Source organism: Hemiscyllium ocellatum, chromosome 47, assembly GCF_020745735.1.
Source record: "Hemiscyllium ocellatum isolate sHemOce1 chromosome 47, sHemOce1.pat.X.cur, whole genome shotgun sequence".
NCBI lineage: Eukaryota > Metazoa > Chordata > Chondrichthyes > Orectolobiformes > Hemiscylliidae > Hemiscyllium > Hemiscyllium ocellatum.
Genome location: NC_083447.1, coordinates 18,241,452 through 18,254,058, shown reverse-complemented (window position 1 = coordinate 18,254,058; position 12,607 = coordinate 18,241,452). Strand labels below are relative to the sequence as shown.

Genomic DNA, 12,607 nt, shown 5'->3' with positions numbered 1-12,607 from the left:
TTACAGGGGTATGAGTCACACACACACATTGACTCTCAATGGGATACGGGTCTCTCACACTGACCCTTACTGGGGTATGGTCCCGCACACACTGACTCTCACTAGGGAATGGACCCTACACACACACTGTCACTATGGTATGGATCCCACACACTGACTCTCACTGAGGTACGTGTCCCATACACACACTGACACTCATTGGGATGACACTTGCTGTCTTGAACCTGGCTCAAATGTACATTCTTTATGTGTGCATTTAAACGTGGAATGTTGCCATGATATTTGACTACAGGGTCTGCACCATGACACCCATTATAACTGTTACCTCCAAATCTATACCTCGCCCATTTCTATTGCGATCGCAAAAAGACGAAGTAGGATTTCCCCTCTCTGGGACAGAGGTAATGAAACTGACTGGAGAGTTTACAACTCAACTGTCACCGAGTGTGATTAGTTCATAGCAAATTAGTCACTTCTCCCAGCAGCCTCTAGTTACAGAAAGTAAGTGGCGTAACAGATAACTCACTCACAGCCCATGTGATTAACTGGGTTTCTTTTTGGTCACCTAATGGTGGTTCAAGAGGAATCTTCCAGAGTATGTGGTTTTGCGGAGGTTTATATGCCTGTGGAGGGAACTTGACCTTTCCCGTGGGTCACTATCTGTATCATTTACCTGGGCTACACTGGCTACCTTCACCCTTCTCAGTTATAGAATCTCCCCTTATGTGAAATATTCAATAACATACAACCAGACTTGCCGCAGCATTGGTGTGAGAATTCCTCATCTTTATTATACATGGTTAAAATTATTCATTAAAAATATATTCCATACTTTTCATGTTACAATCATAAAAAGATCAAAAATAGTAGCAGTAGACCATGTCAAGAGATATTTGGTTCCCTGCAGCAGTGCATTTTGCTCTGATTCTTTCCACATTTAATGTCCTGTAATTCTGAATGGTTTAAGTACACTTTTCACCAACTCATTTCCAAATCCATCACTAGCATCATGAGACAAACCTGATTATATTTGTGATCAAACTTAAAACCTGAATTCATAGGGTTATAAGTTAACCTACTGTAAATATTGTGTAATATCATCAATGTACTCAGTAGGTTGAGTACATTGATTCGGGTTCACAAATAGTCCAGTACCAGATACAGCTGTGTATTAAGCCACTGGGACGTATCTCTGGGTAACCTCTAATAACATGGTTCCTCTGTGACAGACCAAGGCCAACTGGAGACAAGTCAACCAGATTGTGGGACCACAAATGGTTCATATGCCTAACTTCAGCTCAACAGGTGTGGTCAGAAACTATTCCTCAACATGAGTGGGATAGTCTGCATGTGTGTCTGTGATGGAGGAGCTGCTATCAGAGAGTGGGATACTCTGTGTGTGTGAGATGGAAGAGCTGGTATCTCAGACTGGAACTGTGTGTGTATGTGTGTATGTGAAATGGAGGAGCTGGTATCGGAGACTGGGGTAGTGTGTGTGTTTGGCTATGTGTGATGCAGGAATTGGTATTGGAGAGTGAAACAATTTGCGTGTGATGGAGGAGCTGGTACTTGAGAGTAGGGCAGTGTGTTTGTGTGCGCTGGAAAAACTGGAATCTGAGCATGAATTAGTGAGTGTGTGATAAAGAGCTGGTATCTGAGTGTGGGATGCGTATGCCTGCATGATGGAGATGCTGGAATCTGAGAGTGTAACAGTTGATTGGGAGGTGGAGGAGCTTCAACTGCTTATAAATGGGTAAATGTCTTAAGATATTGTCTCTCGTGTTGTTCCCTCTATTAATTAACATGTAAAAATATGGTCTGATAGCTGAGGTCGCATCAGATTCGGGAATGCTTTTAGTTTGGAGAAGAAAATATCTCTTGAGCAATTGGCAAGAACATTGCCTTTAAGAAAATACTTAAAGGGTTTCAACACATCTTCATTTCAAACAAGATTTAATATTTTTTGCACACACAATATTAAAAGCGGGAATTTAATGCATCAAGTGGGATCTCTGCAAATCGCTGCATTCACCACAATAATATCTTCACTTTCTCCAGATGTACTATGTAAGTGTGATGTTAGTACTTTATTTCAGTTTTTGAAACATTAGTATGAAACATCAGATAGAGGCGAGTGTGGCCAACAAACAATGTTTCAAAAGAAGCTGGCAGCCAATATGTGTGGATGAAATTCATAAAAAGTAGGTAACAATAAGATTAATGGGGAACAGGAACTATTACTTACCAACAAACCCTGACCAATTTTACCTGACTTTCACCAGCCATGACCGACTTAAACTGACTGACATTACAAGTCTTGACTGATTTAACCTGACATTACCAGTAGCTTTGACCAATTCAACCCTCACCACCCGACGTTACCAGATTAGATCACAAAATAAAATTAATAGAAAGTGCCTTTAGTTTCTACCAAAGAGGGTACAACCTCCTTTGAGTTTGTGAAAATTTCATTCATCTGAATTCAAATCTTTTAATTAATTAATTATCATTTAACTCTTCACCTTCTCAGCTATGTCTATTAAGTACATGTGGTTACTGGTAACTTCTTTCATTGAAACATATATCTGCCATTGAAGGTCTGTTTGAGTCAGGTGATAGAATTGTGGATCTGATAGCACAGAGAGAGACTATTCTGCAGATGATGCCTGTGCTAGCTCTTTGAGAGTGCTGATCCAATTTTGTTCCACATTCATATTTTATCCTTTAATCCTGCCAATTGTTCCTTTTAACTACATGATTGATGCCATTTGGACGAGTTTCATGGAATCTGCTTGATGTCGGCTGCAAATTCTGGATCATTAGACCTTGCCGTTTCTCTTTATTTTCTCCTCCTGTCAATTACTGCACTTCTCTGAACTCTGGGAACTGATTGACTTGACCAAAGGGAAGGGTTCTTGCCACTTGTTTCGTCGGTAGCCTCTCATGGTTCTGTACGCCTCTCCCTGAACTTTCTCCAGGACATCAATCCTCAGCTTTCCCATTGAGTGCTTGGTGCCTGGTGTCATCTTAGTAAACATCCTCTGTACTCTCTCCAAGATCCTTTCCAAGATTCCTGAACTGCCGAACTCAGGATTGCATCCAGCAATCCAGTCCCTATTCACCAGGTCGTGTCCTGTAAACATTCTGAACCTCTGCATCAGTTGAACAAAGTCATCCAGTCTCATTCTGTCAGAGAGTTTGTCACAAAGGTTTCACAATAGACTATGGTGGGTCTACCTAACAAGATCTCGGTTCTGCTACACCCTCCAGTTATATTATACCTTAGGCAGCTTATTTTCTGTGTTCTAATAATTTAAAGCCAATGAGTTTGAATGGATACATCAAAAGCAAAATGACACCCACTCACCACTTTGATCTAGGTTAGTCACTGGCTACACTCATTAACTCTTCACGTGAGAGGGGCTAATTGTACTACAAAAGCAGGTCATATATGCTAATGAGGACCATTAATGGCATACAAATGCTTCAACTTTGCTCAATTAGGCTCCTTAAGAGCTCTTCATAATTGTTCAGGAGTTTTGAGATGCTTCTGTAGCCTGTCCACACGTTGCTCCACATAAAACAAACACAAGTTCAAGTTTGATCGCCGCTGGAACCTTCCCTCCCACACGACATCTCATCTTTACACAGCTGCTTTGCAGTTGAATAAAATGGTCTGCAACTGGCCAAGATCCCTTTGAAATAACTCTTCAAGCCAAAGGCAAAGCAAACAGTACAGGGCTGGTTTGCCCCATTGGAATTCACTGGTGGCCATCCTATTCACCCTTTGAGCCTCATACACTTCTTGAACCCTGTCTAATTAACTCAATCTCTAGATTTTACTTTCACTCAAATTCATTTACCTTCTTCTTTCCTCCTGTTTGTTCACAGAATTCCTACAGTCGGGTTTGGCCCATGGATTCCACATCGTTCCTCCAAAGAGCATCTCAACCAGACCCAATCCCCCTGTCCTATACTCATAACCCTGAATTCACCATGGTTAGTCAATTTATGCTGCAGATTCCTGGACACTATGGACAATTTAGCATTATCAATCCACCTAACCTGCACATCTCCAGGGCCACACAGAGGAAACCCACGCAGACAAAAGGAGAATGTGCAAACTCCACACAGACAGTTGCCCGAGGGTGGAATCGAACCCAGGTCCTTTGCGCTGTGAAGCAGCAGTGCTAACCCACCATGTGACCCCTTCACTCTGCCTGAAGACTGAAATGGTTTCTTCCTAGAGACCCTAAATCATGACCAAATGAAAACAATTGTCCATAAAAACCTTTTAATCAGTAACTAAGTCATTGACTTTTAATCTATAATTAATATAATAAGACCACAATACTTGAGGAAAATCATCAATTGAAACAGAATGTTTTGAAGGAACCAAAAGAAGATTAAAGGGTGAGTGGATGTGAGAAAGAATGTTGGTGAGTGTTAGTCATAATGAACGTTCTGTGCACAGCCTCCATTAGAAGATCACAAGCAGCGTGATCATAACATACAGTCCAGTTTGAACTACCATTGCTAGTCCATGAAGATTGCAGCCTGTATTGTGTCGAGTTGTAGTCCAGTCACCTTTATCTGTTTGCTCTGAAACACAGGAACGCTGTTAATTTGATGGAAGTGAGGGAAATCTGTACAACACTCAAGTCTCTGTCTACTCGGGAACTCACTTCTTGCTGTTTCTGACCTTCAGTTAAAAGCTTGTTGACTTATCAGTCAGAGTTTCAATTTTCATTTGTTTTTTGCCCTTCGATCCCATGACAGGACCTTCCCCTTCAAAGATCTTCTCCTCAGAAATGTGCTCCTCATGGTAGACGGTTGTGAAGCCTACTTTGGGCATTTGGAATTTAAAGTGTCTTTCTGTGGACTCATCATCGTCGAGCTGTAGTTCTGACATAACATTGTTTTCGTATTCTGTAGTGGTGACGTCCAACACCCCTTTAGACTTGGGGCCGAGGGAGAACTTGGGGAGTTTGAATTTAGCGGACTTATCCTTCATTTCCGACTCTTCTTTCTCACCCCCTTGACCGTCTGTGGTGGTCTTTAGTTTGGACACTTTCCCCGAGTCAGAGAGGCCTGATGCAGTGCCATGAACAGAGTACGTTCCTTTGGATTTACCTGAAGTAAAGCCCACTATGGATTTTGACTTGTTAGTCTTGGTATGTCTGGCATCCCCACTGGACTCCAGCAGAACCATCTCAGTCCTGGCTGTTGATGTCACCAGATTTGACCCATCTGGCTCTCCATCCCTTTCATGGCTTTTCTTTTGGAGGCCTGAGAAGGTTATTTTCAGCCCTTTGCCTTTTGCGTCCTCTCCATTCATTTGTGGGGATGAGGACCTGGGAGACGGGCCAGTACTGGACTTGGACCCAGCATCATCTTTCGACACTGACATTTCTGTTTTGACCAGTTGGAGGCTTTGCTCATAGTCACTGTCTTTGGCTTTCAGGTATGGCGAGGAAAATTCCACTTTTGGCAGCTTGATTTTTCCCATCATGCCTTGGCTGCCAGCCATCTCACCCTCTCCATTAACATGAAGATCCGAGGCATTGCCTGATTTCCCTGCAACAGGTGAAGCAGGTGCACCCAAAGCAACATCAACCGTGGGTATTTTAACAGGCGTGAAACTGATCTTGGGCAACTTCAGTTTCATTTTGGATTTCCCATCCGAACTATCCGTGTCATCACTTTCCTCAGCTCCTGCAGCCTTTTTCCAAGCCTCTCCTTTTCTTGGGTGCCTGTCAGCCTCCAAACCCCCGTTGAACTCTGCAGTTTTACTTTTAGACAAGGAGATTCCAAAACTCGGCATCTTCACACTGGGCATTTTTACTTTGACCGCTGCATTATCACCCTCTGGTGGAGTTCCAATGTCAATGTTCCCCTTCGCAGATGGCGATTTGCTACGTCCTTTGGCCTTGGGTGAAGACGTTTTGATACCTTCTTCCAGTAAATGGCCGGTCAGGTCTTTGCCTCTCATTCTGGCCTTTGCAAAGCCGAGCACCTGCTTTCTGGCTTTGTCAGTTTTTGTTTTTGCTTCAGATCCCCTGAGCTCTGCATCAGGCAAGTCAATGTCAGCCTTAAGTGATGTATAACTTCCCTTTGCTGTGCCCTCAGCCTTAACTACACCAGGGCCCATCCTCGCCTCTTCTTGCTGTGTGACTTTTGGCAACTCCACACCGAACTTTGACATTTTCCCTTTCAGCTTGCTCAGTCTGCTTTCTGAAGCATCTGGCTCTGCTCCAGTCACCTCCATTTCAGAATCTTTGAAACCTTTCAGAACTTGCAACCCTTTGATGCTCACTTTTGGCCCTTGAAAATCTATTTTAGTCTTTGACACTGAGGAACCCACAGTAGCCCCTGTGCTGCTTTGATCTCCTGATCGTGCCTGACTGCCCTCTTTGGGTTCCAATAAGCCAAACAAGGGCAGCTCAATCTTGGGCATCCTCAGCTGAAGGATATCAGTGTCCCCCTCCGCTGAGTCTCCTCTTTCACCCAGTTGATGGAGGCCAATTTCAGTGGTGCTTCCTTCCACCCCAGACAATGAATCTCTGATCTTGGGTGTTGAAATCTCAACAGTAGGCATCTTGAAGAAAGTCTTGGCAGATATTTCTTCTGAAGTCACTTGGCCAATCTGCCATGTCTCTGCTCCAGCTCTGACCTCCATTTTTCCAGCTCTGTCCAAGTCCTCTCCTGGCAAACCAATCTCAACTTTGGGCATCTTCACCTTCAGCATCTGGAGCTTCCCATCTGCGTCCTCCTCTGGTCCCTCAAGATCCACCTCAACTTTCGATCTGCGGGTTTCCCTTTCTGACTGCATTACCTTGGTTCCCACCGTCACCTGATTGGCTTTGTTGCCAGAAGTGCTAAAATCTGGCATCCTCAATGTGGGCATTTTAAATCGGGATTCGGGACCCTCTGAGCTCACTTCCTGGACCTCACCTTTTATCCTGACTCCCCCTGCTTCTTTCACTGCAGCTTTGGCCTCTTGGTCGGTAACTTTGCCTTTTGGTGAAGCTCTGCCAAAATCGACGTCCACTTTTGGGCTAGGGATGGTGACCGACGGCATCTTAATCTTGAACTTGTCCGATTTCCTGCCACCATTTCCTTCGAAGGCTCCCTCGGCCACCCTGGAAACTCCCAGAGTTTCACCATCGTCCTTGTGACCTTTCCCAAGTGAGATGCCAAACATGGACCCTTTCGCTTTGGATTCTTTGAGCTTCCCATCCAAGCCCCGTAGCTCTAAATCGACTTCTGTTTCAGTTAATTTTGGTGAAATCCCAAATTTCGGCAGGCTCAATTTCAATATTCCTCCGTCTGTTTCAGTGCCAGATTTAGCAACCTCTTTTGCTGCAGCCACATCCACTTCGGTCTTGGCCTTTGGGGTGCTGATTTGCAACTTGGGCATCTTGATTTTGCCCCCTTTGGTCTTCCCCTCAGGGCTTTCTACTTCAGTCCCTCCCTCCACCCGAGGGGTTTTAATTTCTACTTTTGCTTTTGCTTTCATTTTGTCGGTTGGAAGACTGACGTCCACACTTGTGCTGGTCTCCTCTGCTGATGAAATGCCAAAACCAGGCAAAGACACCTGAGGGATCTTTATTTGAAATTCACCCCCTGCAGTCTGAGTATCGGTTTTGGCCTCTGTTGTCTCACTAGCCATCTTTTTATCTTTGGAAAACGGGATATTGAGGTCCAGCTCTGGGGCCACCATTTTCGGTGGTGAGAACTTTGGAAGAGTAAATCCAGGCATTTTGAATTTTCCTTCTGCATCAAGTCCCTCAGCCTCAAGCAGAGCGGCATCCATCTCAATATCAGCTTCTGATGGTTTAACTTTGGGGAGAGAAAGGTCAACTTTAGGCATTCTTGTTTTGAACATAATCCCTTTGCCTTCAGGATCCTCTGTATGATCATCTGTAGAAGCCGAAATATCAACACCAGTCTCTTTCTCCTTTGACCCAGATATGCCAAACTTGGGCATTCCGATCTTGGGCATTTTTAGTTTGAATTCTCCATCTTCAGGTTCAGCGCTTAGTAAAGTAGCCTCACCTTCAACTTTTCGCCCTGAGGCATCAACCTTGGGCATGGACAAACTCAGGTCGACATCTGGAGCTTTCACTTTGGGCAATGAAATGTCGACGGATGGCATTTTCACCAATGAAGCCTTCTGTTTCCCTTCCATGTCCTGCACCTCACCTTTCACCTTTGGAATCTTTAAATCTCCCCCATAAGTTTTCAGATCGACTTCCGAGACATCGACCTCTGCCATTTGCAACAGTCCTTCAATGCCTGCCTGCTTTACCTGAGGCACTGAAATTTCAATAGCTGGCATCTGTATATTTGGCATTTTCAACTTGCTTTCTACTTCGGCATCAGAAGTACTAGTTGTGGCCTTGGTCCCCCCTTCCTGGTCTGCTTCTACTTTTGATCCCAATATACCAATGCTGGGCATTGAGAAGGAAGGCATCTTCAGTTTGATCTCAGGGGCTCCAGTGCTCAGATCAGGAGCCTTAATGCTGATGTCCATCTTAGGCGCTTTCATCCTGGCACTAGGATCTTTCACCTCAGCTTTTCCCTTTGACAACTTAGTATCTGAGGAAAGACTCACTTCAGTATCCAGGGATTTGCTTTTGAATGCTGAAATCCCAAATTTGGAAGTCCTGCCTTTTCCCTCTGGGCTTCCTGTTTCAAGCTCTGCTCCTTTAACTTGAAGCTTGCCTTTTGAAGTGCGTGTTTCAACATCAGGGGTGGTGATGTCAACACCCGCTTCATATTTTTTGGGTGTTCCAAATGTTGGCATTTTGAACTTGGGAACTTTAAGCTTGCCTTCCTTCCCTTTATGCTTTACATCATCAGTGTCTACATCGACAGAAGGCCCTTTGATCCCAATGTCGAGGGATTTACTTTTGACTTGAACTTTTCCCTTTGCTCCTGGCGAAGATGCTTTCCCGTCAACTTTCAGTGGGCTGCCATCTGCCTCCTTGTCCACTTTGCTCTTCAAACCAAATTTTGGCAGAGACACTTTGGGCATTTTCACTTTGGCATCAGGTCCTTCAATGCCACCTCTGTCAGTCTTGAAATCGCCTTCAGCAGTTGGCTTTGATTTCACTGAAGGAAGACTGATGTCAACGTTCAGGCCCTCCGTCTGAAAGGTGGGAATATCAATGGATGGCATTTTCATCGATGGCAGTTTCAGTTTAACCTTTGAACTTTCAACTCCCTCCACCTCGACTTCACCCTTTGAGACTTTAGCGTCTCGTTTGCCAGATTTGGTGTCGGCTTCAACCTCAGATATGTCAACCTCATCTGGCTTAATCTTAGGAAGAGCCATTGCCACTTTGGGTATTTTAAGCTGTGGACTCTTTCCACTCCCATCTAGACCTTCAACGTCCAATCCTTCCTTTGCTTTCATGTCAATGTCTTCTCCGGCATCTTTGCTCTTTAGTGAAATTTCAAACTTTGGAAGTGACACCTTTGGCATTTGAAACATAGCATCAGTGCCTGCTGGGGTGATTCCAGGCATTCGGCTCTCCCTGGTAACCTTTAGTGCTTTAAAGCCAACATCAGAGACCTTAGCATCCCCTGTGACAGCAAGCTCAGCAGTTTCTCCTTTTTCTTTCGGAAGGCAGATGTCAATGTTTAGCTCAGGTACTTTGACCTCAGGCGCTGAGATATCAATAGTTGGCATTTTGACTGACTGCATTTTCCCCTTAATGTCCACCTCAGGGCCACTAACTTCCCCTGCCACATCTTTGGCTGAGAGGCCAAAGGTTGGCAGCGACACTTTTGGCATCTTCAACTGCAGGTCGAGGGCCTCTGGTGTCAATTCCGAAGGTTGCTTGTCGATCTTTGGGACTCCAATGCCAATTTTCGGAGGCTTGAAGCCACCTTCGACAGCCGGAGCTGAGACCTCTGCCTTCATGTCAGGCATCTTAATCTCAGGGGCTGAAATGTCAATTGTTGGCATTTTGATGGATGGCAGTTTTCCAATCAAATCAAAGCCACTTACATCTGCTTCAGTTAGAAGCTCAGTTTCAGCTTCTGCCTGTTTCATTTTGGGGAGGGACACCTCAAATTTAGGGATTTTCATTCCTTTGAGTTTAGTGTCTTCAGCAGCAGCCTCTAGTTTTCCATCCACTTTTGCCTCAGCCTCTTTGCCACCAATTGAGATATCAAACTTCGGGAGGGACACCTTTGGCATTTTCATCTTCAGGTCGAAACCCTCAGAACTCACTTCAGGCCCTTGCCCATCAATCCTTGGCCCTCCCGCGCTGACTTTAGGCATTTTCAAATCAGCTGTAATACATGGAGGAGAGACCTCTACTTTACCAGTTGGGAGGTGAACATCTGGAATTGTTACCTTTGGCGCTGCAATGTCAATGGTTGGCATTTTCACTGAGGGCAGTTTCATTTTTGCCTCACCTCCTTCCACTTGAGGGCCCTTGATGTCCATTTTGGCCTTGGAAACCTGTCCCTTGGACACAGGAACTTTCACGCGTGCCTCAGTTGTTGGTGGGGTCCCATCAACCTCAGCTTCTCCCAGTTTCATTTTGGGAAGTGAGACTTCAAATTTTGGGACCTTTAACACTGGACCTTTGGCATCAGGGCCTTCAACTTCCATTTCCCCACCTTCCTTGTCCTTGACAGAGATGCCAAAGTCTGGGAGCGATACTTTTGGCATCTTCAACTTGATCTCTGGTCCTTCGATACCAATCTTTGACTTCTGGATTTCGCCCTCAAACTTTGCAGTTCTAGCATCAGGGATCTTAACATCTTCTGTGGCTGAAACATCAGCTTTAGCCTTTGGCAGGCTGATGTCAATATCGGGCACCTTGACTTTGGGGGCTGAAACATCAAATGTTGTGACTTTGTGAGCAAATTCTTTAACTCTTCCCTCCAAGCCTTCCGCTTTATAAGTACCAACAACAACTTCTACGCCTCGTTTAGGCACAACCACCTCTTCGGTTTGTTTCATTTTTGGTACAGAGATGTCAATGCTAGGCATCGATATCTGAGGCATCTTCAGTTTGTCTTCTGGGTCAGCTTCAGTTTCTCGTCTTTCTACTTTGCCGGTGAGACCCATCGTATCTACAACCTCACTGTCCTTTAGCCCGAATGACGGCATCTTCAGCTTAAAGCTGGGCCCTTTGCCCTCTTCTTCAACTGATGGGCCTTTGACATCGATTTCAGCTTTCGGTAAGCCAATATCTATCTCAACCTGAGGGGCTTTCGCTGGGAGTCCAAGGATCAATTTACCTTCAGGCATTTCTCCTCCAGCAGTTACCTCCGCTCCACCAGAAGTCTTGAGTTCAGTTTTACTTTTGGAAGTGGGGACATCTACTTTCTCTTTTCTCGTTGCAGATAACAGATTGAGAGCGGGGACTTTAGCTCCAGCCTTCACCTCCACCCCAGCGCCTTCAAGTTCTTTCATCGTGACCTGTGGCATCTTTACTGAGATAGCACCTTTTTCCTTTGGTGGCTCTAAGGTGTCAAGTTTGGCCTTCCCTGACTCACTGGGCCAGAAGCCTGGGAACTTGAGTTTTCTCTTCTTGTCTTTGACCTGACCCTCTCCCAAAGTGAGTTCAGCTTCCACCTCAGGATGGATGAACTTGGCATCACCTTTCAAAGCTGCTGCTTCCTTGGGGGAAGTGATAGTCAGTCTCTTAAATGTGGAGAATTTAGGGAAAGCAAACTCCACGTCCACCGGCACGTCTAGTTCAACATCTGCCTCTTCCTTGCTGAGGACCTTCCCCTTCATTAATCTCTTGGTTTTTTTGACAGGCGACATGCTCTTGATACTCTACACAAAAGACATGGACATTAAGTCTTCAGGGATTGGTTTTATTAATTCAAGGGATGTCTGTGTTGCTGGCTAAGCCAACATTTCTTTTGCCCTCCCTTATTTGCCCCTTGCAAAGATGGTTTTGAGGGTGAGGCAGACTATTTGCTTAGCTGAGGGACACGTGAAATACGAGAGGAGGCAGCCATTCAGCCCCTCATGTCTGCACCACTGTAATGGTGGGTCCTATGGCCTCAAGTTTTGGATTCCCCAACCCTCAGGAAAAGACCTTGGCTATTCACCTTATCTATGCTCCTCATGATTTTATAAACCTCTGTCAGGTCACCCCCCTCAATCTCCAACTCTCCAGCGAAAAAAGTCCCATTTTATCCAGCACCTCCTTACAGCTCAAACCCTCTGGTCCTGGCAACACCCTTGACAATCTTCTCTGAACCTCCCCAATTTAATAATATCCTTCCTGTAGTAGGGTGACCAGAACTATACACTTGAGATGGTGGTGGCGAGCTACTTCATTGAGCCACTGCAGTTATTTGCTGTAGGTAGACCCACAATCAAGGAGGGAATTCTAGGATTTTGACCCAGTGACACTGAAGGAACGGCGATATATTCCAAAATCCTGGAGTTCCTTCCCTAACTGTATCATGGGGAACCAATAGCACACAAACTGCAGCAGTTCAAGAAGGCTCAAGGGTAATTTGGGGTGGGCAATAAATGCTGGCCCCAGCCAATGATACCAACATCCCATGAACAAATTGAACAGTATAAGTTCCCAAATGGAAGGACAGTCAATTCACAGAA

General features: G+C 45.0%; 1 protein-coding gene across 2 annotated transcripts in view; it reads right to left on the bottom strand.

Moving 5' to 3' along the window:
• Positions 1-765: 765 nt before the first annotated feature.
• The window catches only part of LOC132836781 (neuroblast differentiation-associated protein AHNAK-like), a 138,957-nt gene continuing 127,115 nt past the window's right edge, over positions 766-12,607 (bottom strand). For both annotated transcript variants that reach the window (XM_060856243.1, XM_060856244.1), the window contains one exon: positions 766-11,809. In XM_060856243.1, the coding sequence (XP_060712226.1) occupies positions 4,709-11,809 (7,101 nt within the window). In that variant the 3' untranslated portion in view covers positions 766-4,708. The remainder of the gene's footprint in view (positions 11,810-12,607) is intronic.